General features: G+C 47.1%; 1 protein-coding gene across 1 annotated transcript; it reads right to left on the bottom strand.

Annotated features, from left to right (window-relative positions):
* Positions 1-20942: 20942 nt before the first annotated feature.
* On the bottom strand, positions 20943-22730 carry LOC144160658 (uncharacterized). The gene has a single exon (XM_077691879.1). It carries the CDS (start codon positions 22728-22730, stop codon positions 20943-20945), a length of 1788 nt encoding a protein of 595 aa, XP_077548005.1.
* Between the last annotated feature and the right edge of the window lie 4315 nt (positions 22731-27045).

A 27045-nucleotide genomic window follows, 5' to 3' on the forward strand; every position in this document is an offset into this window, starting at 1 on the left:
TCACCTTTTGGATTGGTTCCTGAGGTCACCGCAGGCTTCTTGGTTGGAACCTGCGGTGCGGGCTTTGAAGGAGTACGAGTGGGCCCCCGGAGTTTATGCTCTAAGTGCCCTCGGGTGTTTTGTGGGCCAATGGAGCTGGACTGGAAGAGGCCGGACGAGTACCAACAGCGCCCGTCACCACGTTCTGCACGGGCTCCACAGTAGTGGTGGCGTGCTCGGCTGTGGATGACAGCCCAGCAGGAGGAGGAAACACGAGGGCCTCTGCTGTAGAGGCAGGAGCTGGTGGTTGCTCGGAGGGGGTATTGACAGCGACACATCGGCTACGCTGCATTGTGTCGCAGGACTAACCAAACGTCGCCCCAACCCCCGGCGGGCGGCGTCTGCCAAGGATGTAGCCGAAAACATCTAGTGCTTTTAGAGTGCTTCATGGAAACGGATATTTTCGGTTAATATGATCTGAATGATCTCTTTTTCTTTCTAGAAAGATGGGCAGGATCGTGAGTATGCAGCATGTGAGCCACTGCAGTTCTGACATTTCATGATTGTGTTTTTGCAGTCATCAGAAGAGTGATCATTTTCGCCACATTTCGCGCAGGTGAGCTTGCCACGGCAAGCTAGAGTTCCATGACCATAGTGCTGACATTTAAAGCATCGCCTCAGGTTTGGAATGTAGGTGCGTACACGACAGCTAAGGAAAGCTGTTTTTACTGTTTCGCCCAGGGTAGAGCTAGCAAATGTTAGGATGCTGTGTCTGGTCTTGATCTCTGCTTCATCTCTTCTCATAATAATTCTACGCACGCCAACAACACCTTGGCCTTGTAGTCCCTCAAGGAAGTCATTATCTGTCTCATGGAGGAGTTCTTTCTCAGAAATAACACCTTGGACAGTGTTTAGCGTGCGGTGTGGCGTAACTTTGACAGTCAAGTTGGCAATCTTTTTCGCTTTAGGAGGTTCTCGCTTTGTTTTTTTTTTCGTGAAACTTCAACAAGAAGGTCTCCAGAGGGCATCTTTTTCACATTGTATTTTTTTTCGAACAGTGTTTTCAGTATACTTGGCAATGAAGAAGACTGACAGGTCAGTGATAGGATTTTCGTCGATGGAGTGTACATCTAGGACTTTGCTGAAAGCTGCGTGGGCTGGTTGCGTGCGGAGTACTTTAGTGCGATCCCTTTTAGGAGGTCGATCAGGGTGTTTTGCGGGAGTTGAGAAGATAGCCATATGACATGCAATCAATTCGGTGGCGAGGCCAGTCTCCCACCACCAAGCCCAACAAGGAAACGTGGTTTTGAAGCACACGACAATTGTACTTCGCCACTATAGCCCTATGCTTGGGATCTAGGGCGAAGCATTCGCACAGGGTTAGCGCTCGCCACCTGGAGAAAAAAACGAAGAAATAAGGAAGAGAGAAGATGCCAGAACAGGGTTAGGAAAGACGATAGGAAAGCAAAAAGCGAAGAAGAGGACAGGAAAATGCGAATGGCTGATTCCACCCAGGTTGGGTCAGACTGTGGGCACCGTCTATGGGAAGTGGGGGCTGAAGTGGTGTGTGGCCTCTGCCAGGGGGCCAAGAAGGTCCAAAACAACCTTTTCGGGGTTGACTCTTTTTTGTGCACGGCCCCAAACGTAGCAGTTTTAACACAATATGAGCGTTTAGGATTGTCTCAGAATTTCGGTTGTGATGAACCTCGGCGCCGTCGAAGGCAGTAGAACAAAAACTTTCACAAACCACTTGGAACAAATGCTGTAAATGACATAAATTAGGCCGACGATGTGCATTCTTTCCGCGCCATTACCTATAACATTGCGAAGAAAATATTGTTAGAAAGTCAGTGATGTTTACCGTGAATGTTGAGATGGCGAATTACAGCCGAGGAACAACGCAGAACAAGAAATATACAGAAATTGCATAGTTGACTGAAACATTTATTTCACAATAAGTTGCGCGAATGCTTCAATACCAAAAATACGAAAAATACAGGAACTATAGGATAGCCTACAGATGAACTTCTTATGCAGTTTTTTTCGAAGCACGTGAACATTGCTTTGAACCAAATTCAAAGGGAGTGTAGTTTAGTCAAAAAATTGCGTAGACGTTTTAGCTCCGCTACAATGTCGTCGACGCCAATTCCTGTTACTGCCCGACCGAATCCTACTAATTTCCAGAAAGCATACGGATACGTAACATCATTTGTGTAACATACACACAAACACCGCACCAAGGCTTTTCCCAGTTATGTATCCTGTCGCAACTTCATGAATTCTCATGGTGGTGCCATATACCAGCTGCTTCAAATCTCCTCATGCAGTGCACCGGCAAACGATGTCCACTGGCGTGGTGGTGGTGGTCGTTAAAACGTTTTATTGAGCTGGAACGGAGTTAGTTGAGCCGTTCATCTCTTGTAGGGGCGTCATCCGTCTAGGAGGATCTGGGCTCGTGCAGCCAGTTGCGCCGAGAAGATCATCTCTTGCTGGTCACCCAGGTCGCCACTAGTTTGCTGCACCTCCCACGGCACAGGGGTTGGATTCTGAATGGGGAGTACAGTTGGGGCCTGGTAGCACTTAAACATCATGTGGTATAAGGCTGCATTGGGATGGAGAACGTTTGCATTTTGGAGAGTACTGTGCAGGATAAATAGCATGAGGGCGTGTGACATGGGGAAGGTTTTTGTTTGCAGCCGATCTAAGACGCACTTGTCGGTCTTGGGACGGTCCGGATGAGGTGAAGCAAAGTGCGGGCGTTGCCGGAGTAAATGAAGTAGGATGTCAGCTTAGTGGAGGGGTGTAGGCCGAGAAGCACTTGAGTCGTCAAATTCCGAGGGCGCCCGGGGTATGAGGGCGCGAACAGAGGCGTGGGCGGTGGGTCACTCGGCGTAAGTCACAAGAGGAAAACCTGGCAAAGACAGTGCCTTCAATAAAGTACTTACAGTAGGGTGATGTATTCGTTCCCTCATACAACACGCAAACCTATGCCGTGATGTGAAGCACATACCCACAATTTTATTAGGGTCTCAAACGGGCGGGTCTGAAGAATGGAACACGGTGTTCAACACTTCGTAATGTGTGCCTCCCCTTTGGGAATGCCCAGTGCACAATATTTTTGGCATTTTCAAGTTGCTCAGCGCCGAACGGAGAGTGAGCAGGCGGCTGTTTCACTGGTGGCTCTGCTCCTCCGCTCCTTAGAACAGCCACCCACGGGAACCACAAGCGGGCCCGCGAAATTTGCCGCCAACGAGTGAAGATGTCTATCGCAGGAAGCAGAGACCGGCGGAGACCGGACGGCGAATGAAACAACTCAGCCACGACAAAAAGAAAAGCCCTCCTTCCTTCTTTGTTCTCAGCTTTGCCGGTCGATCGCATGACACGTGTCAAACAGAAGCTGCACAGAGAACCTGGCCTGATACTAACTGTTGCGAATTTTGAGACAATACAAATATATACACAGCACACTATAAATGTCGTCATTCGAAAAATAGCTTGAAAATATATAAAGAACAAGAAACCATTACGAAATAATTTTTCACCTGAACATTTGAAGCGACATGCAAGAAAGCTGACTTCCCACTGTAAGATCGCTATCCAGATGGGAAACTGGAGTTCATAGTAACAGCATCGTGTTCCGCCAGAATTGCTGGCAGTCCACTCTCGGTGTTCCATCACCTACCAAGCGGCACAACAGGCCACCCAGCCCATTCCCAATTACTCATCATGGTGGTTCCTTCTCCGTCACTTTTTACAACACAACAACGAACACTCCGCGCAGTGCACACTTGAATGGCAGGTAGACACGACGCACAAAGCGCCTGCTTCGGCCGATGCATAAAAAGGCTCTAACTCAGTTTTCCCACAAAATCGCTGAAGCGAGGGCCACCTTGCAATCCCTTCGAATGAAAAAAAAAAGAAGAGCAAGTCGCAGCAACAGGCAGCAGCGCGTTCAACGGCTTCATCTTAGATGTGTATCCAGGTGTGTATATTAGTGATTACGAGAAGGGCGATCGCAGGGCGATACTTTTCTTGGCGTGAGTTTTCCGATTTACACGCATCACATCTAGCATCAAGCGTAAAAGAAATTGATGTGGCTTTTCTTCGACTGCTTTACGCTTATATGGAAGAAAAGCACCCATATATAATGTTACCTGGTGTTTAAAATGAAGTTTACGGCACCAAAGAGCTTGTTTTATGCTTACTACGCGTAACAAAAATTAGAGGGTAGAGGTGGGCGTTGTGCTCTTCTCCCGCGCTACCCCACAACTATGCATCGCATATATATAGATTCGCACTCCTTTGATCTTGTCGCATATTTCATTTGAGATTTTGTGAAAAACTTCAGGTTCCGGGGCGATCGCAGCCAAAACGAACTCCTTAGGGGATACTGCAAGCGGGGGCGTGCAGAACCATTTATCATGAAGTCCTGCAACCCACAAAACACAAGTCATCTTGAAAACGTGTTGAAACAGCCTGAAACCTCTACAATCGTCTACATTTACGCGAAGACATGTTGCAGACGTTTACTGCTAGCAGTTTTGTGAAGTTCATTTGTAAACGTGTAAAATATGTCTTGCTGAGAACAACACAAGCATTTCCTACACGAAGAGGTTTTAAAAATGTCGCTTTATTGCGGTTGATTGGCGTAACGGCACTGAAGGCGGCACTCGTGATCACCCAATGACTCCGGGTACATGTGGCTGCTCGCACCCCGCCCCAGCCTGGTTGACAACATCGCGCGGACAGGGATGTCCACACATTGTCCACAATGGGCACAAGACTCATACACACGGGGAAAACACTGCCGCATGCTTTACTCGTGCACAATGTCATCAGGTGGCTAGGCAGCCTAGGTGGCTAGGTAATGTATAGTATGCGAGGATCAAGGTGCTCCCATGCGCCATGCCGCCACCCAAAGCGTGCTTGCTTAGCGGGCGCGCTGATGGGTTGTCTTGGGCGAGAAAGGCAGTGCAAAATATGATGGTATATTTTGTTTCTGTAAACCTGGCAAAACTTAGGGTGTGCAAATTATGCGAGTAAATATGGTGTTTTACAGAAACAAAACAAACCGGTCTGAATTTAATCTTCGACATCGTCTAATAACGTAGTAACTTGTATGAATGTGCCTGCTTTAGTTGCTGTGGCTGCCTCAGACCGCGCATGGCAGTTTTACCCCTTTCAGTCCTAATAAAACAAATACCGCCTTATCGACAGGATAAACGGTGGAAAGTGTATTTATTTAAGCCATTATACGCAGTTCAAACAAAAAAGAACGAGCTCGAGAAATTTACTTAGGTGTCCTTTTAATACCCCACTACCCACTGGTGTGGCTCAGTGGCTAAAGCGCTGTTCAGCTGAGCCTGAGGTCGCAAGTTCGTTTCTCAATTGTGGCAGCCGCTTTTCTGGTGGAGGTCGAAAGCAAAAACGCCCTTGTGCTCGAGATCCCGTGCATGTGGTCAGAATATTATTCTGGGGCCCTCCACTTTTGCTCACCTCATTACCTGTGCAGCGGCGGCACGTAAAACATAATCAATACCCCCTCGTGCCTTTGTCTCTCCTCTGTATCTGCCTTCATGCCTTGCTTTACTCCTCACACGAGTGTACATACTGGTGTCCACCCCTCGTTGTGAGAATTTACAGCTGCTGGCGCACATTCCTTTCTGCCTTCCTGGAAATCTATGCATTTTTGTGAAGGATAAAAATTACTCCAGCCTTAATTATTATACTTGCTTTCTGGCACCTATACGCTTGGAAAATACAGTCGAACCTCACTACAATGAACACCGCCTCGACAAAAGTTCCCTTTCGACAATTTATTCCCAATTCCCTATAACTTAGCCTGAAAAGTTAGTGCAACACAGTCCTCGCCCCAACGAACCATTTGTATGGATTGCTTTCGCTAGAACAAAATTTAATAAGTAGCTGTCTGGATAATAACTTTCACTGCTGACTATTGCTAGACATTGTAAGTGACACGGTGCATTGTGTTTTACCCAGGCATCCAGGTGGCACGGGGAAACACGGCTGGAGGCAAGAAACAAGGACATTCAGATTCATGGGAACAAGCCATACTGCTGATGACTGCCGCATGAAGCTACCATTCCTGCATATAAGTATATGGCGGGTTGAGGGTTACCTTTGTTGTGAGAGCTTTCTTCGGTGTTTTACTGCACTAACGCATATACTTAATGTTGCACTACAAATAAAGCTCGGGGTTCAAACGATCACGGGTTGATTTTTTAATTTTTTGTATACGGAACACAACACATGTAAAATCAGACATAGCTGGCATCAAGAAACTCTATTCTTGTGAGTTTATGCGAATATCTCCTATTTATGTTTTGCTAACATCACCTTCATTTGTGCTGCCCGCTTAATGCTTTCTGTGTTCACACAGGCCGGTTGTGGATGTTGCTGCCAGCAGTAAACAATTAACATGCTCAGTGGTTGCTACCAGAACACCCAAGAATGAACAGCGCTTCTCCGATTATCTTTTACTCTGCGTGGCAGTTTAGGCAAAGATATTGGTTTAGAGAACAGCGGGCAGTCGAGTCAGTGTTCCAAAAGCAGCTCCCGGGGGTGCAAATTGTGGGGACAGCTAGTAGCTACATTTCACGCTAATCTAATCTGTGTGTACAGAGAAATCATTTAGCGGGTGCCACGAAGGAGCCCGAGTAACTGTAGGTGACGTAATTCCTGACACCTCGTGAAAAGGTCTTAAAACTCCATAAAAAAGTTGTACAGATGTCAAGAAGAAAGTGCTAAGACTTTCTAGAAGAAGTCCTGTGGAGGTTTTGCAAGCACCAGATAGACGGTTATAAGCGTCGCATTAGCACAGTTACAAGACTTCTTCAGGACGGCTTTTATAAATAACTTTTTAGCCGAGATTTCTCTAAGCAGTTCGGATCATGTTGCGTAGACAACTTTTAGATTTACAATAGCCCTTAATGGGAATCGCCTGAACTGCCGTTATTGATCGCAGAAGCTGCGTCTGGCCACGGGATAAACTCCCACTCCTCCAAATGTAAGTTTAAAGACGCGTCTTCATGTGCAGCCAAGTACCCACCAGTGCCCGAGGTAATGTTATTGCTGTGTTCGCGAAACCAGTAATATTTTCAATACCTGGCCTGCCCAATGTATTGCCTTTAAAGGGGAGGGGCAGGTTGTAGACTACCGGGCTCGCACGGCCGACAAGCCCCTATTGGTGCCTGTTGTTGCACTTCTCAGGGGTGATGCCATTCCGGTTCATGAGTTCACCCAGTTTGTCAGTTTCAGCTTTAAGAATGATTAATTAATATCTTGCTGCCACTCCATGTGCGCAACCTTCGAGCAACATTTTGCGCAACCTTTGGGACCCTTTGACAACATTGGTGGGTCCCTGTGTACATTGTATTTATATCCGTTTTGGTTTAAATAACTCTCAACCCTCAACCCTCAAAGTGAACATCTGTGTTTGGCAGGGTACCCTAAGCCAGTGCTTGTGTAGGTAGCGGAATGAATTTTCAAAAAGGCGAGACGCAGCACTCAACAAACCAAAAAAGCCGTCTTAACTGGCAATAGAACAAATGTAGGTGTACTTGCCTACATGCAGCGTTTATCCCACAACCTCAAGAAGAGTGAAAAAAAGGTGACATAAGGCCGGCTTTTGTGTCACCAAACAAAGTTCGGAATCTGAGAAAACTCACAAACCCCTACCATCACACCCCTGACGGTAGGGGTTCACGTATGTGCAACATACCTGTTGCACATATCAAAATGTGCCATATACACTTACCCCATCGAAGTTCGCTTTTGGGGTGACTGTTCTCTCTATTCGTTGGTGTTTAGGAGTTTATTTTGGTTTTCGGGTCTGGCTTGTTGTGAATTGAGATAGGAATGAAAATATCGGTGGCAGGTCTGTCCGAAGACGTTAATGACCAAGTGAAGAGAAGAATAAATGATCAAACTGAAACAGGGGCGTGAAACAATTATATCGTCTCCTATGCCCCGTCCCTAGGGAGTAATTGGAAATATTATTTACTGTCACACTTTCCTTATAGTAAATAACCAATATCCCACCTCTTTCAATCCCTGTCAAAACCTGCCTTCTCTGAGAACACAAGCCACATAATTAAGCTAAAGACAATATGAACAGCTTCGTGTTAGGCGCTTTGCAAATTTATGGCAAGGCGATGAAGACCGCACTTACTTCGTGACGGTCTTCCGGTACGCCAAAGGAAATTATCTTATGGAAGAATCTGAAGAGTTCTAATGCTCCAAAAATCTCAACTGCTCTTCATGTATACATATACCATTATTTATGTCTTGTTGCAAATTTGCAATGCATTTTCCGGCCAACCTCCATTGTTTCATACTTCACAGTCGATTACTATAGAGGTATCATAATAATGCCACATCAAATTGGATATTTGAGTTCAGCACGATCCAAATCAGAACCTATAATAATGGTGCTCATATATTTGCAGATGTTTTATTAACTGGTGTCCATGGAATTCTGGTAGCTGGCATTTAAAACATGTAATAAAATAGCTTTGTGAAATTTATATTTATGTGCAGTAAAATGCGTTGGCTTTTTCTAATTTAGTTAAGGTGCATTCGGCGAAATTTGAAAAAAAAAACGCTACCTATGCAAGTACACTGCTTGGGTTCATGTGCTGCCTCAGTACGCCCTGTCTATTGGAAGCTTTTTTTTCTACCCCTTCATGAAGCTGTTGGTGTCCCCATTCACCCGCCGTCTCGCGCATTTAAAGTGGTTACCCTGGTTGCCATGGTACACAAAAGTGCACTTCTTAATCTTTTTTTGAGTTATAGAAACTTTTATTCGAGTTTGTTGCCTTTACGGGGAGTTTTTTTACCTTCCCTGTGCGTGTTTTTTATCATCCTTTGTTTCCAAACCCACTTACCTCAGTTACTTTGCACCCCTGTACTTTAGCAAGGCAATAACTTTCGCGGAGTAAATATTCAACTGGAGCATGCTTTGGTGGAATACTACCCTTTCGCGAACCTTAGCCGCACATCTGCTCACTTGGTTGTAAATCTTGTTGCAAGATGGTAATCTGTCTGCTGCACCTCTCGTGTAAATTCATTCATTTTACCGCGTTACACTGCTCCCCCCATCGGCCTAATACACGCACGTTCGGTGTGGCGTCTCCCGAAATTGTTCGTTACTGTCAAGCTTCTTGGAACGCCGCGAAGAAGCCATTTGTCACTGGTGATGGTCGCCACAGAGGACGACTTAGTATTTGATTTTTTATGTGAAAAATTAGGCATTCATGCATTTTTCTAAAGGAACACTGCAAGTACCCCTTGGTTATTTATTTTGAGCCTCAGGTCGGCACTTTTACTTGTCTTATTATGCTTTTATTTTGTTTTTGTGCAACAATGTTAACAAGTAGGAACACTGCCCTAAGATTAAGTTTCTTAAGAATGGTTGTGGCTATATACACGTCTGATTCAACGTTCGTTTATCTTTATGCAGGTTGCTGAATCGAGGGAGCACACAGACAGTGACACACAAGCAGATATAGAAACAGAAAAAAAGTTTTGCATTAAATTACAGGAAGAAAAAATATCATCCGTAATAGTTTAGTTTTTTTTCTTTTGTATTGGAGAGTCTTTTCGAATGCACACAGACCTTGACTACTGTGCGAAGGAATTCCTTCTTTTGTTTAGCATCAGCACTGACATTCTGGCCAAGGTACTTATGCTCAATTCTTGGGGCTTTTTAGGAACTTTGAAATCACCACTTTCAGAATTGTTCTGTAATATTATTTTAGGTTTTTTTTTATTTATTTACTCATCCAAAACTTCTCACCTTCAATACAATCCGTTATTTTAACAGGGGCAATGTATGTATCGAAAAATGTGTGACCCTTTTTATGACAGTAAATTATGTATTGAAACGTCCGTACTAAACCTCAAAAATTATTTCTTCCAAGGCATTCACAAGAGAACGGACTGTGCCAGCTGACTGATATTTGGATATTTCTGGGGAACGTTTTGCCGCTTTTTAATTTATACAACGCCAATTGCATCGCAAATACTGCATCCCAAAAAAACAGAAATCACATCTTTCAAGGTTTACTCATTACCAGAATTGGGTGCTGTACCCGTACTAGCGAACTTCGATTACAAAAACGCAGTTGAGGTCTTCATAACCCACTCTGCGTGAAACCCTTTAATACTAAGGACTCACAACTCGTCAACTGCGTCAAAAGAAGCCTATTGCGCTTGACATTCGAAGCACCTAAAACACTTTCGTCTGGTCGACTCACTCTAGAGGAAACTTTACAATTGAAGACCAAAAACTCAGCCTCCCAATAAACATCCGAAAGTTACTGAGAATAGCCCTTATATCACGCAACATGACCTTCAGCGCATACGGTAGAAGTGCACAAGCCTACCTTTGAAAGACCAGTACAACCAACATTGCCTGGGTAATGCACCACGAATGAATCCCTGTATTCAACGCCCCCGCTCGCACCATTTGTGCCCTGATCGCGCAAGGCAACAACCATAGCATGCCTATGTTCATACCACAGCGATAAAATTGGCAGAAGTGAAAGCTATCGCCGTAGCAGGCCAATCTGACAATGTTGAAGCAATTCCTGTCAACTCTCCGGTTTCAAGCTTCAACTTCCCCCGGGCCACATTTCACAAATCGCCAGGAGCAATCTCGTAACCATTATGCTTATTCCTTAAGAGAATATAACTAGGGGCGATACGTATTGAGAGGAACGATTGTTGGTAAAGCACGACTAGTGAATTCCAGCCTTCAAGATAGAGGGAAAAAACGAATTAGAATTTCAATTTAAAATATTCGCACAACCAGCCTCAAGGGCCTTAGCACGAGTGACTGTTTTAAAGTGATGCTTCATAAAGCTGTGTCTTCCAGTGCAGCTCCACCGCCACGTGCTCTTGCGGTAACCGAGATGAATGTGATTTCCGACACATACATTATGTTGCCCGCGGGAGACGGAAGTACCGCGATTCAGTTCCAGATTACGTACCCAGCATTAGATTTGTAACGAGATGGCTGATCGTATACGTTGTCGGGGAGCAGATACCAATAGTAAAACCAAACCATACCCGCTGTATGCGTTGGCTGCCTTTCTTTTACCGGCACTACGCTATTTCGATCGTGAGGTTGTTACGAAGCTAAGACTGCAATGCCGATTGGAAAACCAACGAAGACAAACAAGCTGTGCCGGGAACGGCGTAGGCGTTCTTGCTCAACTTGCCTAGCCGTATGGGCCTTGTCAAATGTGCTTGACAAGGTCTTGCATTACAAGTACCTCTGAACCTTCTCCCGAGCAATTCTTCGCGTCCACCACGAAAGAACCGAGCTGTATGATGGGCGCCAATTTTGGCCTGTGAATTTCACCACCCTGGAATTGTTCACGTTCGACGACCATCTGCTTCTACACTTCTGGTGAACCCAGAAATGCTTCCTCCCGAAAAAGGTATGAGAGCACCTGTAGATAAAGCCCAATTCTCATTTAGGCATTCACAGTGTTTTCTGCGTTTCCAAGATTAGAGCCTTCCAAGAATAACTGTACATCCGATGTCACCTTTCTCGAGTTCCGGGTGCGTCGATGCGTCGTATCTCTGCTTGTGGTGGTGGTGGTGGTGGCCCATAAAGTGGCGTATACCCACTCAGGGGGATTGGCCGAGAAGAGTTTTTTTATAATTACTAAAAACCAGATAGATAAAAAGGTGCAGTCGCAGAAAGAATTTAATATATAGGTTGAAGACAGAAATACAACAAGAAAGAGGAGCGATAGAGCCTGACAAGAATCATTTTAACACGGCAGACGAGCCGTCTCTGAAATGAAGGAATGAATGGCTCGACAGACATCCCCATGGCAGTGGCCTAGCTGCGTGCCTCCAAAAGACAAAAGCACTGGCAAGGTTAGTGGCATTTCAAGACGCCGCAGGGGAGACTCCAGCAGCCTTTTCCGGTAGAGCGAGAATCGGCTGCAAAAAAGGAATAAAGGCTCATCCGATTCAATTTCATGGCAGAAGTGGCACAAGGGTGAGTTTGCTAGATCTGCCCGGTATAGATACCTGTTAAGTGGGGAAACACCACAGCGAAACGAAGTCAGCGAAACTTCGCACGAGCGAAATTGGCAGAGACTTCTTTTCCACAGAAACCTGAGGTGTTCGAGTTCCGAAGAGGTGTGCAGCCCGTGATCGGACACGTCGTGGGCCAACAGGTATTGTCGATAACGGGCTAGCAACACGCAAGCAAACGGGAGAAGCACCTCCAAAATAGGTAACGACAATGCCATTTTCGCTAACGTATCCGCGTCTTCATTAAGGGCTAATCTACAGTGGCCAGGCAGCCAGACGAGCCTAACTGCCTACACATATGTGGGAACGAAGGAATAAAAAGTTTTAAGCATGGGACTGGCAGTTTCTCAAGAAAGAACCATGCACACGAAGAGGGAATCCCTGAGTATCATCACTGAAGATTGCACCGAATCGAGTTTCAGAACAGCAAGAAGAATAGCCAGACATTCTGCATAAAATATGGGAATATAATCTGGTAGACGCAATGAAAAAGACCAATTCAATGCCGGAGAGGAGACACCCACCAGAACTTTCTCATTTTTTCCAGAGGCGTCGGTTGCAATAACCACGTGCGATGGGTATTCAGACTGGTGAGCCAGGAGAATGTTTTTAATAAAGTTGGTTGGAAGCAAGTTATCATGTTTTGTAAAAGATGTTATGAAAAGAAACCTCCACTACTGTGGGTTGAGACTGCAAGACGGGAACTGATAGGAGCGTGGAGTTTAAACGAACACTGAAGTGATATGTAAACATTGCGGGATTACTAGCGCAAATTGTAGTCCGGAGTCCCCAGGCCATGTTCCGACCACACTAGGCGCGTTTACGCGATTTTATTTAGTAGAAAAACTAATCCCAAAATGCTGTCCTCCTCTCTTTACGCTCGCCCATTTTCTGTGGCGTTTTCGTGTGACGTCAGGAGGGGATGAGCTGGCAATTGGCTGCGCCACGGCTGCGCTACTACACGGCTCTCCGGCCGACAGAGTCAGTCGGCCCAGCGTTTCGTCCGCCGGCCGCCGGTCGCAATTCGTTCGCTTAGTTGAAACGAAGCCAGGACACGTTTGTGAATGGAAGAATGTGCCTTTCTTTACATGGTTTGTTTGTACACTGTATCTAGCTCCAAGTCAAGGTGCTTCACACAAGCGCTGCACAAGCACACATGCGACGCTTCACTGACTGGTACGCCAGTAGGAAAATATAAGGCCTCTTGAAGGCGGGAGAAGAGTCAGCGAAGTCAATATAGGTACTAAGGAAATAAAATCAACTGATATTTTTACCGTACAGCGTAAAAATAGGGCGCGGGAAGCACTTTTTCGCGCTGGGCGAACAAGCACAGCGGTCAGCAGCACGACTACGCATCTGCGAACGCTTTTCCATCTACGAAATGCAATTTCTAGGCGTGAGCTACTGTGGAAACGCGGGCGACGCTTACTGCACGATCGCAGTACAACAAATAGTCACCTAAGCTGCTTGAAATGCCAAAACTAAATACAAGTGTAAACCGGTTGTACAATACATACCCTATATTAGCAAGGCCTTCGCGCCCCGTTTCGTAGCTCAGTGGTCTAGGGTGCTGGGTGTATCACCGCGAATGTTTTGCAAGTCAGGAGTTCGAATCCCCGCAGGTACGTGCTTTTTTTTTTGTAAGTTAACTTTTTTGTTTTCCGCCGATGTTTTCTATATTGAGTTCACCTTTTTTTGGGCCGCAACATTCATGGCGACACGAACTAGTTCACAAAACGCGCGCAGGCTGGCACTGGCGCGCTAGCGAGTTCTCGTTGGCGTGCTGTTGCCATAAGCACCGACTGCTTGCGGGCAGTGGGCACAGGCCAGAATCAACAGACCCATGGCCTGGTGCGAACACGCTTTTTACGATACAGGCATGAGGGAGGCAAGCTCCAAATATTGGGGAAAAGCGCATGACATTTGGGCGTCTGCGGGTACGCGGAGGGCGTTCATGCACTGCGTAGGTCTCGGCTAGTGAATGCTACGACTACAAGCCGTCCTGGGAGGCTTATCTTGTGCATTTTACAGCCGACAACATGGCAGAAGCGCGGTACGATGATTACTGAGATATTGAGACTGCCCATCCAACAACGCCATTGGTTATGTTTTACAGAACCGAAACCGAAACTTGTGTGATTGCTAGCCTTGGGCATCGTCCAATTACGGCGCCCCTCCTCTCAACGTCACAGCCTTAGTTGGTGCGGCCGCCGCAAACCGCGCATGGTAGTTTTTCTTCTTTCGCGCTCTGTAAAATATTTACCGATTTGTCAACCGGATAAACAATGAAAAGTGTGCTAATTTGAGCCAGTCTACGCAGTGCAAGCAAAAACGGGAGCTTGACAAATTCACTTCAGTGTCCCTTTAAAGGATGAAGTAATGAATTGGCTAAAATGACCTGCGGGCGCCGGATACAAGACCAATTAGAGCCTAAAGACGCAAATCCGTGTTGGACAAACACAGCCTGTGATCTGGCCAGCGGTGACTCTAGAAACTTGGCAAGTGCATTGATGGTGGGATATTTAAACCTGGAATTCAGCGTTGGGACTCCGGCCTCCAAGTGTGGGTTGGGTACTATGCGTTGTCGTCGTCGTTGTCTTCTAAGTGAGGCATTAGTCATGTCCGGTACATGCCCGACGGGGTTGCTGTCCCCGTGTTCGGGTGTCACATTTCGGCTAGATCGGGTGGTCGGGCAGAGGGATGTCGTAAATCATTGTCTTGGGCGAATCGTTGCGTCTTTGGAGGGTTTTATTTTTGCGCTGTTGTGGAACTTCACCTCCAGAAGGCGCTGCCTTTGGTTTTCCCCCGCGTGAGATGGAAGACCTTCCCCGTGCGAAGTCAGCATTGCTACAGCAGTGCGTCTTCTGGAATTGGTAGGGCGACAGCCAACGTTTCAAATGAGCTGGTCCACGGCTGGTGGTGGACAAGTATTCTTTGATCTCAGATGAGCGATGTTCGGTTTGGATGCGTGGTAAGCCCGCGGAGAATCCTCGCAAACCATCTCTTGTAGGGCAGCGACGGTAGATGGGGTCGGCCTCTCTACAATGTAAGCGCAGGGCACGAATATCAGGAATTATTCACACATCGGCCTTCCTCGGCGTTTCGGTTTGGGCAGCAGGGGCTAGGGCGGGCGACAGTGGATGGCGGTACGGATGGTTGTGTTGACGGCGGGTGGGAGCAGGGCGGAGTAATCGAACAGCCGTGGAGTAGGTCATCGCTTGTCGGCCATGGGAGTTATTCGGATGCCGTAGAAGTCCCCAAAGCGTTTTGAACTTCTTCACGGACCACGTCGGTCAGGGAGGCAAATTGCGGTTGTGGCGTCACCCGAAAAAGTTTTCGCAGCTCCTTATTCCGCACTTCTTGGATGGTCTAGCGTAGCGGGTCGGAGCTACCTGCCCAAGCACCAATTATCTCCGAAAGCAGAGGCCGCTTTTTGCGTGTTATTGCAACACCGGAAGTTTCACAGAACTTGATACTTTTTGAAACTTCTGACACCAATCTGTAGTATCACTACTTTTTATTATTCAAAAATTAAGGCAAATAGCTATTATTGTATAATAGGTGCAGTCAGGTTCACATATATTTTGTCAAGCCTACTTTAAATTCGCAAGCAATATACCTTACACACGTGACATATTCCTGATCATTACCTGATATATACCAGACATGCACATAAATATTTTCGGTAGCAAGATCAGACCTTGGTATTCCTTGAGACATCATCTCAATCATTTGCGATTTACAGGTGTACTTTCTAGAACAATTGTTATTTTGCAATATAAAGCTGTAACCGTATTTTAACTACGAAGAAATCTCATGCACCAGGCATATCACTATATCTGGCTGTTGAAATAATTATAATAATGGAGTGCGCAGTATCTTCTCAAACTCTTTGCGGCGGTACAAAATATTTCACCAATTTGTGTTCTGTTTTGTGTATCACTGGCGGAGTCATGTGTGACTGGGTAGAAGCCCCTTAACTCCTACTTACCGATGGTTCTCGGCTTAACAATGAAGACGGTTGGCTTGAGCTTGTTGGAAAGGCTGTTGGCATTGTTGCGGATTTTTAATCTGCCGTCACCACGGACAATGATGATGATGGTAGAAGCGCACAGAACGATATGGCGGGTTTTCACGCTCAAGGACGGCGAGGGGCATGCGCTTGAGTTGGGAACGCTGCGCTTGGAGCACTATGCAGAGCTTTGCGTCACTCTCTCCACGGCGCCAATAAACGCAGAAGAATGTATTTCCCTTTTCGTAACATTGGTGCTGATATCCGGGAAGCATGCCAGCGTTGTGGCGACGGCGGATGTTCCTTCTTGAGCTACGACCGGAATAGAACGAATCAAGAAGAAGCTCGTGTCACGGTGGGCTATGAACACGAAGATCATCAGTGAAGAGTTCGACTGGCTGCCACAGTCTCAGCAGTTGGACCTTTCCTCTCTTCGTGTTTTTCACGGGCGTCTCCCAGCAAGCAATGCAGCACTGTAAGCACTTTACTCCGAGCTTGAAGCCCACCTTAGCGATAACCAGGCAGCGGGAGACTTCGCTTGGGTCATGGAGTATGACGATGCAGCGTCCAGCGCACTGGTTCTGGTCGCTGGAACATCAAATGGAGGTGTTGGGGTCATCTTCATCACTCCAGACTGCTCCTTCTTTGGAAGACGCTAACGAAGAAACGGAGACCGCCGGGCGCTCCGTTTACAGGACAGCCCATACCGTCTACTGGTAAGTTTGGAGCACTTCCACGAAGCTAGAACTCTTGCACTTCGATGAAGTGATAGCGCGACAGCAACCTTTGTGGGACATCTTCCGACATTCCGTTCCCGAAAATACTCAGCTGTCAAATATTACCGCTTTCATTACTCGATTTCGCATCTTGACGGAACTGCTCGTGAAGTCGTTGCTGGCCGGCAAGTGACAGCTTCGTGCGATCAAGATGGTCTTGATATTTTGAATAATCGCTTTGGCAATAATAAAGTAATTGAGCAGAATCCCTTTTAAAATCTGCGCAAGTTCAGGCCTGTCGATTCAGCCAGCAACGTGGCGGCTTTCAGGAAGCTGTACGACAAGGTGAAATGAACCGGCGAGGTCTAGAAATCTTGGGAGTTGGAATTTCTTCTTACTTGGCTATGCTGAATGAAGTGCTTATTAAGAGGATACCTGGCGACAGCTTTGTCGATTACTTCAAACAGCAAAGCCCTGCTTCGAGCACCGCTTTCACGAACAGTCACAGTTGTTCTGTTCCGGACGTAAAACATTTGCTCTCTTTCATGCTTGTGCAAGTCGACAGCAGCGAAAGAAGCTTCCAGATCAGCGAGCCTCAAAAAAGTGAGGAGGCTCACTGGGGCCCAAGAAGCAGCCGTCTATTCTAATCGCTGCGATACTGCACAAGAAGGCAGAGACTTTGTCTTGCTGCTTCTGCTCCACCACAAGTCATAGAACGGTAGTATGTCCGAGCGACATCCGTTTGGCTGACAAGCGAACCAACCTTGCAAGTAATGGCAGATGTTCAGATGTATGGCCAAGGGACATTTCGTATGAAGTTACCGAAAAAAAGGTCCGGTGTGGGGTATGTAAGCGGTGCTATGCTACCACAATATGAACCATTGATTGCTGTCGAAAAACGTCCGAATCGGCTACAGAAACATGACACGCAGCGATGCATGTGGGTTCGCGAATCAGCCGTGCTGCGAATCGTCAACTAAGTCCTACTACAGACGTTCCCGGCGAGGATTATGACTTCGTCACATTGCTGTTACATCCACCGAGGCTTTGATAATGGCAGCTAGAGCACCTTCATCAGACAAGACGTCACCTCTAAGCGAAAGTTAGCGGCAACTGGCTCTATCGATCTGGCCATAACGCCTTTCGGGCGAACTGCAAGGCCAGGGAAAAAGTTTAAAATTGTGACATCGACCCTTCGCACTCAACATGGCAGTACGTGTACCGACACTAAAGCCATCGTCGATGCTTAAATCTGTGAAGACATGGATAAAGCACGGAAAGACAACACGCTTCAGCACTGCCTGGGCGCCTTGGGGAAGCTACTGGCTAACACCGCTGGTTTCGCAGGCATGGAGTATAAACAAGGAATGAACCTTCTCGTTCGTTCGTTCAGACCATATCTGGAAGTTCATTCCAGAAACGATCCAGGTACAGCGGGAAGAAACAAATCCTCCCTTGATCGCTGTGAATATAGGCGTAGGATGGACCTTACAAGGACCGTTATCTTTCAAAGAGAGCAATACAAGCAAAGGCGGAAGCATGGTATGTGTTCTCCGAACGAGCACGCATGAGAATGAAGGCTTTTTTTGCTGTTTTAGCCGGTTTCAAGAAGTTAGCACAACTGGTCTCAAGAACTCTCCGAACTCACATCCACACGAAGATGCATTGCACAAACGAAAAGATTCAACTAGGCTGAAAAATTTGCCCCCGCAAGTTCCAATTACTGCACTTCATGCGGCTCCAATGCAATTCCACACAAATCTGACGGCAGCCAACCAACACCGTGCACTTTCACCCTTTCAAGAATTTAAAGGTTACCTCGACGACATTATTCGAACGAAGAAGCTATCAGGGCATATCCTAACGCCGACAGGCTTTACGAGAAGGACGGCTGGGCAGAAGTATTGCTGCATACCTTTTTTATCAAATTATATAGTCATACCTGATCGGAAAAACGGTTCCGGTATGGTTCGCGGTACTCGTTACTGGACCGTAGAGTGATTGCTCGTTTTAAGAGATATAGGAGACCGTAACTACCGGACATGCTACCGGTAATGGGACCGTGATTGGGAGTGACTTCGGTTGTATATCGTAAGGCAATTTTTGGTCAGTCTGTGGCATTTTCTGTGCTGAAATTTCAATTTTCACTTTCAAAAGCGCTAAAGGCAGTAGTAAAAAAAACCGAAGCCTTTCCGCAGGTTCAAACTAACGATAGCTTAAACATGAAGCGGGCATCTTGCCTGTTTTTTGTCTCATTTGATTGGATTGGAAAAACGTTTATATTACCTGCAGTAAAGCGCGCGCGCTTTAGACGCGGTCTACGTAGTCTTCTTGGCGCACCTGCAAGTGTCTCCACTCGCCTTTTCAGGCTCGCCGAGTCCCTGCCTGGCTAACGCCTTGATGACCCGTTGGATGGCCTTGAGTTGCGTTTCTTGGTCTTCTGTCCGCGTCGCCCATTCGAGCGACGGCGGGAACATCCGTCTTCGTGCTTCATCTGGATTCTTTTTGCAATCCGACAAAATGTGTTCCATGGTGGCTCTTTCGTCACGGCACACCTTGCACTTGTCGTCTGGGTACGCGTCCGTGTACACCTTGTGTAGTACTGCTTGGTTCGGCAGCGTTCTTGTTTGTAGCTGTCTCAACAGGACAGCCTGTCTCCTGTTTAGGCTCTTGTGTGGTTGTGGCAGTTCTCGCCTTGCCAGTTTGTACAGTTTGGTGATTTTATCGTATCCTGTCATTCTGTCTTCGTTGATGTACCACAGCTCCGGGCATTCCTCTCGGCCACGGTCCGTTAGCTCTCGCGCCCGAGCATTTGCCGTTTTGTTGTGGTTTGTGTTTTTCTCCGATACTTTTCCTGTGTGTGCCGGTATCCATTTGATTCTCACGTTTCGTTTTTTTTATTTCTGTTGTCTCTAGGATGTTGATGGACTTAGGACTGATCCTTCCTTTGGCATAGTTCTTCACTGCTTATCTTGAGTCACTGACGATTGTCCTGCAGTCTTGATCAGCAAGGGCCAAGGCAATGGCTATTTCTTCGGCTCCTTCAGCCTTCTGACACTTCACGGTGGCTGCTGTTCTTGTCTTCCCTTCGTTGTCAACCACTACTATGGCAGAGCTGTCGCTGTTTGCGTACTCCGCCGCGTCCACGTATCTGACAAATGTATCCGTTGCGTGCGTGTCCACCATGGCTTTCGCTCTGGCTTGCTTCTGCCCGCGTTATGCTCTGGATGCATGTTCCGAGGTAGAGGATCCACCCTGATGAATCTTCTGGCTTCGTCCGGTATTGAGCATTTCGGGCCTTGCTGTCTGTGATACGTTATGTTTAGATTGCCCAGAATTCTTCTTCTGGCCTTTGTTGTACTGAGTCTCCCCAGTTGGGCTGCACGCTGCGCTTCCGCTGTTTCGTCGAGTGTGTTGTGCATGCCTAGCCGGAGCAGTCTCTTCATGCTCGTGTTTTCCGGTAGTCCTAGGGCCATCTTATAAGCTCTTCTGATGAGCACATTGAGCTTGTTCTTCTCGCTTTGGTTCCATCTGTGATACGCTGCCACGTACGTGATATGGCATATCACAAAGGAGTGGACTAGCCTTGTGAGGTTGTCTTCTCTCACTCCACCTCTCCTGTTCGTGATCTGTTTGAGTATTCTTAGTGCGTTTGCTGCTTTGCCTCTTAATCGTGTGATGGTGCTGCCATTTTTTCCGTGTGCTGCGATAAGCATACCGAGGATTTGGATCTTGTTGACTGTTGGGATTTCGCTGCTGTCGCCGGTTCTGATCTTGATTTTATCGCTCTCTCTGTTCTTGGTTCGGTGCGCTTTCGTTGGCTGGTAGATCAGCAGCTCTGATTTGCTCGGAGAGCATCTCAGGCCCGACCCTTCCAAGCTTTCTTCTATCGCCTCAACCGCCCTTTTCAATGTGGCCTCAATGTGCACGTCGCCTCCGCCATTCACCCACAGTATAATGTCGTCCGCGTAGATTGTATGGCACAGGTCTTTGATCTGGATCAGTCTCTTGGCCACTCGGATCATCACAAGGTTAAAGAGCATGGGCGAGATAACTGCACCTTGTGGGGTTCCCTGGCTGCCCAGCTCCTTTTCCTCTGCCTGTAGTGCTCCTGCCCTGAGTACCGCTGTTCGGCCCGTCCGGAAGTCCTTGATATATTGCTATGATCGTTCGCCCATGTTGAGCTCCGACACTTGTCTTAGGACCGCCGCATGCGTGACCTTGTCAAAGGCGCTTTCCAGGTCTAGTCCTAGTATGGCCTTGTTTTCTCTTGTTTGGTCGTCAATGATTTGATGTCTGATTTGGATCATTGCGTCTTGTGTGCTGAGGTACTGTCGGAAGCCGATGATTATTTCCACATACAGCTTTTCTCCCTCCAGGTACTCTTGCCACCGATTGTGCAGGACGTGCTCCATGGCTTTGCCCACGTGAGATGTTAGTGTGATTGGGCGGAGGTTGTCCGTGCTCAGTAGTTTCCCTGGCTTGGGCATGAGGATTGTCTTGGATTTTTTCCACTGTTCGGGGAGCTTGCCGCTTCTCCAGCATTTGTTGTAATATGCTGTCAGGTTCTCGATGGATTTGTCGTCGAGGTTCCTGAGGATCTTGTTGGTGATGCGATCCGGCCCGGGCGCCGACCTGGTGTTTAGGTAGTGCAGCGCCGTCCGTATCTCTTCGACTTCGATGTCCCGATCGAGGCGCTTGTTGGATCTGCCTCGGTACGGGCCGTGCACCACCGTGGGCGTCGTCGGCACGTACCTGTTTCTCAACCTATGTGTGACGGCTTCGGCTACATTCTCGGTGACTTCCCGGTGCAGAAGTTTGGCCAGTATCTCTCGTTGATGCGACGTAGTCTTGGTTTCATCCATGAGGTGTTTGAGGAGATTCCACGCCTTACCGTTGTGTAGCTGGCCGTCGACCGCGCAGCACATCTCGTTCCATTTTTGGTTGCTCAGTACTCTGCAGTGGTTTTCAATTTCTTTGTTGAGCTCAGCCACTTTCTTTCGCAGTCTTCTGTTAAGTCGTTGCTTTTTCCACCTGTCTTGGATGGCTTTTTTCGCCTCGATCAGGTGTGCCAGCCTGCTATCCATGGCTTCCGTTTCCATGTCCGTTTCAGTCTCCTTTGTTGCCTCTCGCACGTTGCGTGCGATTTTGTCGGTCCATTCGTCGATGTCGTCAATCACATCAACGTCCACTTCTTCTCGGTCCCTGATCATCCTGAACTCCGAATTGTCAATCCACGTGTACTTCTTTACGTTGCTCTTCTGGTCGTCCGGGACTGGCAGCGTGATTTCCACTAATACATGATCACTGCCCAGATTGTCTCCAGTGTTTTTACACTTGATGACGGCGTCCGCGTCGTTCTTCACAAACGTAAGGTCTGGCGTGGTGTCCCTCGATGCCGAGTTGCCGATCCTCGTCGTGTACGCTGGGTCCGTGATTAAGATGTAGTCGAGCTCGGTTGCGTCTTGTGCTAGATTCCTGCCTTTGACGTTGTTTATGAGATAGCACCACGATTGGTTCATCATGTTGAAGTCTCCGCAAGCGAGGATTTTGGAGTCTTTAGCAATGTTTCCGGCCTTGTGTAGCAGTGACTTGAATCGCTGGTGCTTCTGGGACGGGCTGCTATATACGTTCATGAAGAATAGGCTCTTTTTGTTGCTCTTGGTCGGTATAATTTCCGTGTACACGTGTGCAATCTTGTTTTTAATTTCGTGTTCCAAAAAAGTCAGTCCTTTTCGGACCAGCGTGCATAGGCCACTTCCACCTGCCGCCCCCACTTGCACTCTGTATCCGGGAAGGGTTGGCGTTGCGGTGAGCGTTTCTTGTAGTAGAACCACGTCCGGCTTTGTCTTGGCGTGTTCGATGTGCTGCTGTAGTACTGCCCGCTTTGGTTGGAGGCAGCGGCAGTTCCAGTGCCATACGGTTATGCTGGGTGGATCGGTGGCCATGGTTGTCCTGATTGGTAGTTGTTGCCGGGTGCTTGGTTGATCTGATGCATCACCGGTGTCATCATTTGGTCTATAATTGCTCTCATGTCTGCCAGTATGCTGTCTTGCTGTTGAATCTTTTTTTCGAGGGTTTCCGTAATCCTCTGGATTGTCTTGTGGAGTTGCTCCCGGATGTCGTGTATTGTTACTTTTTCTTCTTCTTCTTCAATAAGTCGTTTCTTTGCTGCAGGCCCCTCGTTCGTCTCTGTTATGACCTTGATGATGCTTGGTTGGTCTGTCAGTTGCTGCCTGTCAGTTAACTCTCTCTTGAGGCTGTTCACGCTTTGGGTGACTTGCTGAATCATCGCTCTCAGCTCCGCATTTTCTAGGCGGGTGTCCTCATTCTCTTTGCGTAGTATACCTATCATATCCTCTTCCTTCCTCTGGATTCGCGGTTTCTTGTGTCCCGCGCTCTTCTCTGGGTTTCCGCTCCTGCCGCTGGTGATGCGCACCATGTCTGCCCAGCTCACTTATTCTCCGGATGGCGATCGTCCACGTCGAGTGCTGTTGTCACGGCTTTGCCTTCTTTGTTGGCTATTGGCGTCCTTGGAATAATGCGCAGCCGGAGTATCGAGCGGTGGAAAATTCCACGCTTGCGTCAGCTATTCATCTGCTTTGCGCCTTTCCCACTGCCGCTTACGCACCACGTACGGGGTCTTATATCTTGCTCGACACTGTTTATCTCCTGCGAGGTGCTTATCCCCACAAAGCTTGTACTTTGGCGTGAACGTATGATCTTCTTTGGGTTTTTTCTCACGGCAGCCTCTGCATGCCCTCTCGTTTGGTGTTGGGCGCACATCTTTACGATGTCCTACTCGGCCGCATTGGTGGCACACGTTTACTTGTTTGCGATAAAGCTGACACTTGATGAGGGCGTTTCCATACCTGACATAGTTGGGAACCTTGCCTCCGCTGAAGGCTACGATGACTGCTGTTGACGTTCCGATGCGTTTAGCGCCCAAGGCTAGCGGGTTCCGTTCGTTGACGATTCTTGCGTCTATGTCTCTCGGTGTTTAGTTGAGCGGGATGCCTCTAATTATTCCTTTAACTGTGTCCTGCGGGGTCGTGCGATTTGCGCTCACCTCGTGTTGGTTTCCGCTGACGACGATGCCTTGAATACCTTCATAGCATCTTGAGTTCTCTTCTTTCGGCGTGCTGATGACGACGACGTTTTGTTGCGCGTTTATGCACATCAGTCTTCCTTCCCGGCCTCCTCGCTGATCCCGGCTGCCACGTGTATGGCTGCCATTGCGTGAACTAGTCCCGTCTTCGCCACGTGTATTCCGCCTCGTGGTCGGACTACAATCTTGGTTTCCTCTCTTGGCATCGCTGGCATCCTCGCTGCTTTGATTGCCGAGATCCTCGTATTTCTTTCCTGCTTTTCGGTTTCGCGTCTGTCGTCTCCTTCGTTGGTGGTTCCCATCTTCTTCTGCCGACGCCTGGCCTATCGCTCGCCTGCGGCTGTCCAGCCTGCTTCTTGGTTGAAATCTTCCCGTGGGATCTCCTCTCCCTCCACTTGCACATATTTTCTATGGCCCTGGTCTTGAGTGCAGGTTTCCATCTCTTGCTGTATTGATACTCCCTCGGGCGTGCCCAGACTCGCCGCCAGCATGGCGGCCCGGCTAGTCGTTCCTCGTTAGGCTTAGCAATGCGTCGTCCAGCACTGACAAAAAAATCTAACAAGCCCGCAAATTTTCACACTCTGATAAAGGTGGATGACCATTGTGGCAAATTAGCACTGCATAATGAACCATCGATTGCGGAGCCGACGCGAGACACGTCCACGCACTTCGGCGATCGCAGCGCCCCCTACTTTTGTCTCAACAGATTGCGCTAGCAGGTCAAGTTGGCCCACGACCAGCTTTGTGAACTGGGCTCTCTGTGCATATGGCTGGGCGGCTAGCTGCTTCTAGTTTATCGTTGTATTTGAGACGCCTTCGCACTGATACCGCCTGTTCCTCACCCGCCGATTTGCAGACAGGCCATGAGTTGCTGTAATACAGGTTATGTAGCCGGATCGCCTTATTTAACTAAAAAAAGCTATCGTACATGCGTCACCCGAAGAAACCAGCCACTGCAGCTGGTCGGGACCGTGTTTCACTTGCTGCTTGAGCAATCAGAATCGTGCAGGTTTCACTTGTTTCAACCTCATTTTTCTGGAACCATGGCAGATTTACAATCTGTTTTTTAGCTCGAATAGAGGTGAGTCAAGTATAGGTTCCAAATTCTTCCATAGCGGCCGTCCGCTTTGGAACGACGAAAACGGTACGTCTCGGTATGGTCGTGCCATGTCGCTCTGGTTTACGGTAGCGTTCGGCGCATGCGCAGTGGCGTCCAGGCGGCAGATGGTATCGTATTGGAACCGGCTTTCGATCTGGTAAAGCTCTCCATTAGCACATAAGTAAACTAAAAGAAAAACGTTTCTGAAAGTGGCTGATTCTGAAGCACTTTATTAGTGAATGCAAAGTAAAAAACCTCGCGTTATGACATATGCGCAACAAACCATCATGAGATTCATCATCTACTCAGCCATGCCGCTAATTATCGTATATTTTCTGAAAAGCAGTTTCAATAATGCCGATGATTTCTTGAATTTATAGACAACAATGGAAGTTTATACAAGCCGTATATAGGTCGAAAACCTTATTAGTTGAAATATTTGTCGCACAGCCAACATCAAACTTGTCGTTGTGAAGTGGACTGTGAAAGGGAACTGCAGACAATAAATATCGGTTTTTAATACAGCGCGTCTGCAAATACACATATAAGTAAGCTGTTGATACAATTAAACAGCGCATTTACCTCACGCTACAAATCACCTGTTTGATATAGAGGGAAAAATCTAATCTCATAACTGGTTCAATCTCGGACAGAATTTTGACAATTTATCAATGAGAAGTTTCTCAAGGCCAGTCTTCGTTGGCAGGTAATAGTAAGCGGTACGTGCATTGAGACAGCTCATTATTCTCAAGCACAAGATCACATAGTTGAAATAATTGAAAAATATAATCATTCATAACTGCCTAAGGCTTCGACCAAATTGTGACAATTTATGAAGGGCAAGTTTCTGAGGCGGCGTTGGCTTACTCCATGATAAGTTATTACTTATACTGAAACGATGGCCTATAAAAAATTGCGAAGCTTGCACTGAGTAGTGCGATGCTTGAACCGTAGCAAAACTGCGGAGGCTTTCTTATTTAAACACTGAAAGACACACAACCACGCCTTGCATCTTGTTAGAAATTCTTAGTTATGCATGTTCGTTGTAGCTTTTCAGTTAGGTAGTAAGTCTCATAATCATACCCATCTATATTTTCGTCTTCCTGTTGCCAGACTGGCGGCCCGGAATATTTTGTCTTCAGGTTGTAACACTTTCCCCCAAAGTTGAACGCGCCAGCAGGCGCTACAACCAGCGACAATCACCTTCGCAATCAAGGCGAGCGTAGCACGAGTGGTATTGTGCTCTACCTTGGAGACGCGGACGGACTTGAGCTCTACTTTTGGTATTATTTCGCGAGCGCAACATGCAACCCTGGCCTACACCGGGCCCTTCTGGTTATGCGCGTGCTCGGTTGTGCGAAAAATGTTGAGAGCAACTATGACCCGAGGTTTTTGGATAACGCCGTACATCATACATATTACCACCAACAAAACATTCGCTGTTAAAAAGCAGAAGCCATTTTTGGTAATATTGCTAAATAAATTGTACTGACGTATTTCCGCCACATCGTTATTATTCCTACGTTGATGAAGGTTTCGCTTAGTTTTGCAAATATTCCCACATATAGTAAGTTGAATTCACGTAGCGTTATGGTGTTTCGGGGGAACACTTTCATAAAGAATAAAACATTTGTACAATTATATACGAAATCTGGTAAACAAACTCAGGAAGTGCAAAGAGCCTTTTATCTCGATTAGGTTTTTGTTTGGTTGTTATTGACTAGTCCTATGCAGTTATTATCGCGATTTTGTCAGTTTTGCAATAAAAATAAAAAAACCACTCTCGCGCGTATTCACCTTTCACTTCCACCAACGTAACTAGAATCAGACAAGCCTGCATTGCTGCAAATATAAATCTTACCTTCAAAAGCTGAAACAGAATAAAAATTGTTTGGTGCGCTGCTACACGTGATGTTACAATTGGTTTTCATTCAGCATTGAACTCTTGTGAAAAATATTTGATCCCATACACACCAAAAATTGCTGACATTTGGTATTCCAAAAAGAATGATACCCCATAACATATCAATACTGCGTTAACTTCAACATTTTCTGC

The sequence above is a fragment of the Haemaphysalis longicornis genome, unplaced genomic scaffold (assembly GCF_048455015.1).
Source record: "Haemaphysalis longicornis isolate Haplotype H1 unplaced genomic scaffold, Haemaphysalis longicornis Haplotype H1 scaffold_11, whole genome shotgun sequence".
NCBI classification, from domain to species: Eukaryota; Metazoa; Arthropoda; class Arachnida; order Ixodida; family Ixodidae; genus Haemaphysalis; species Haemaphysalis longicornis.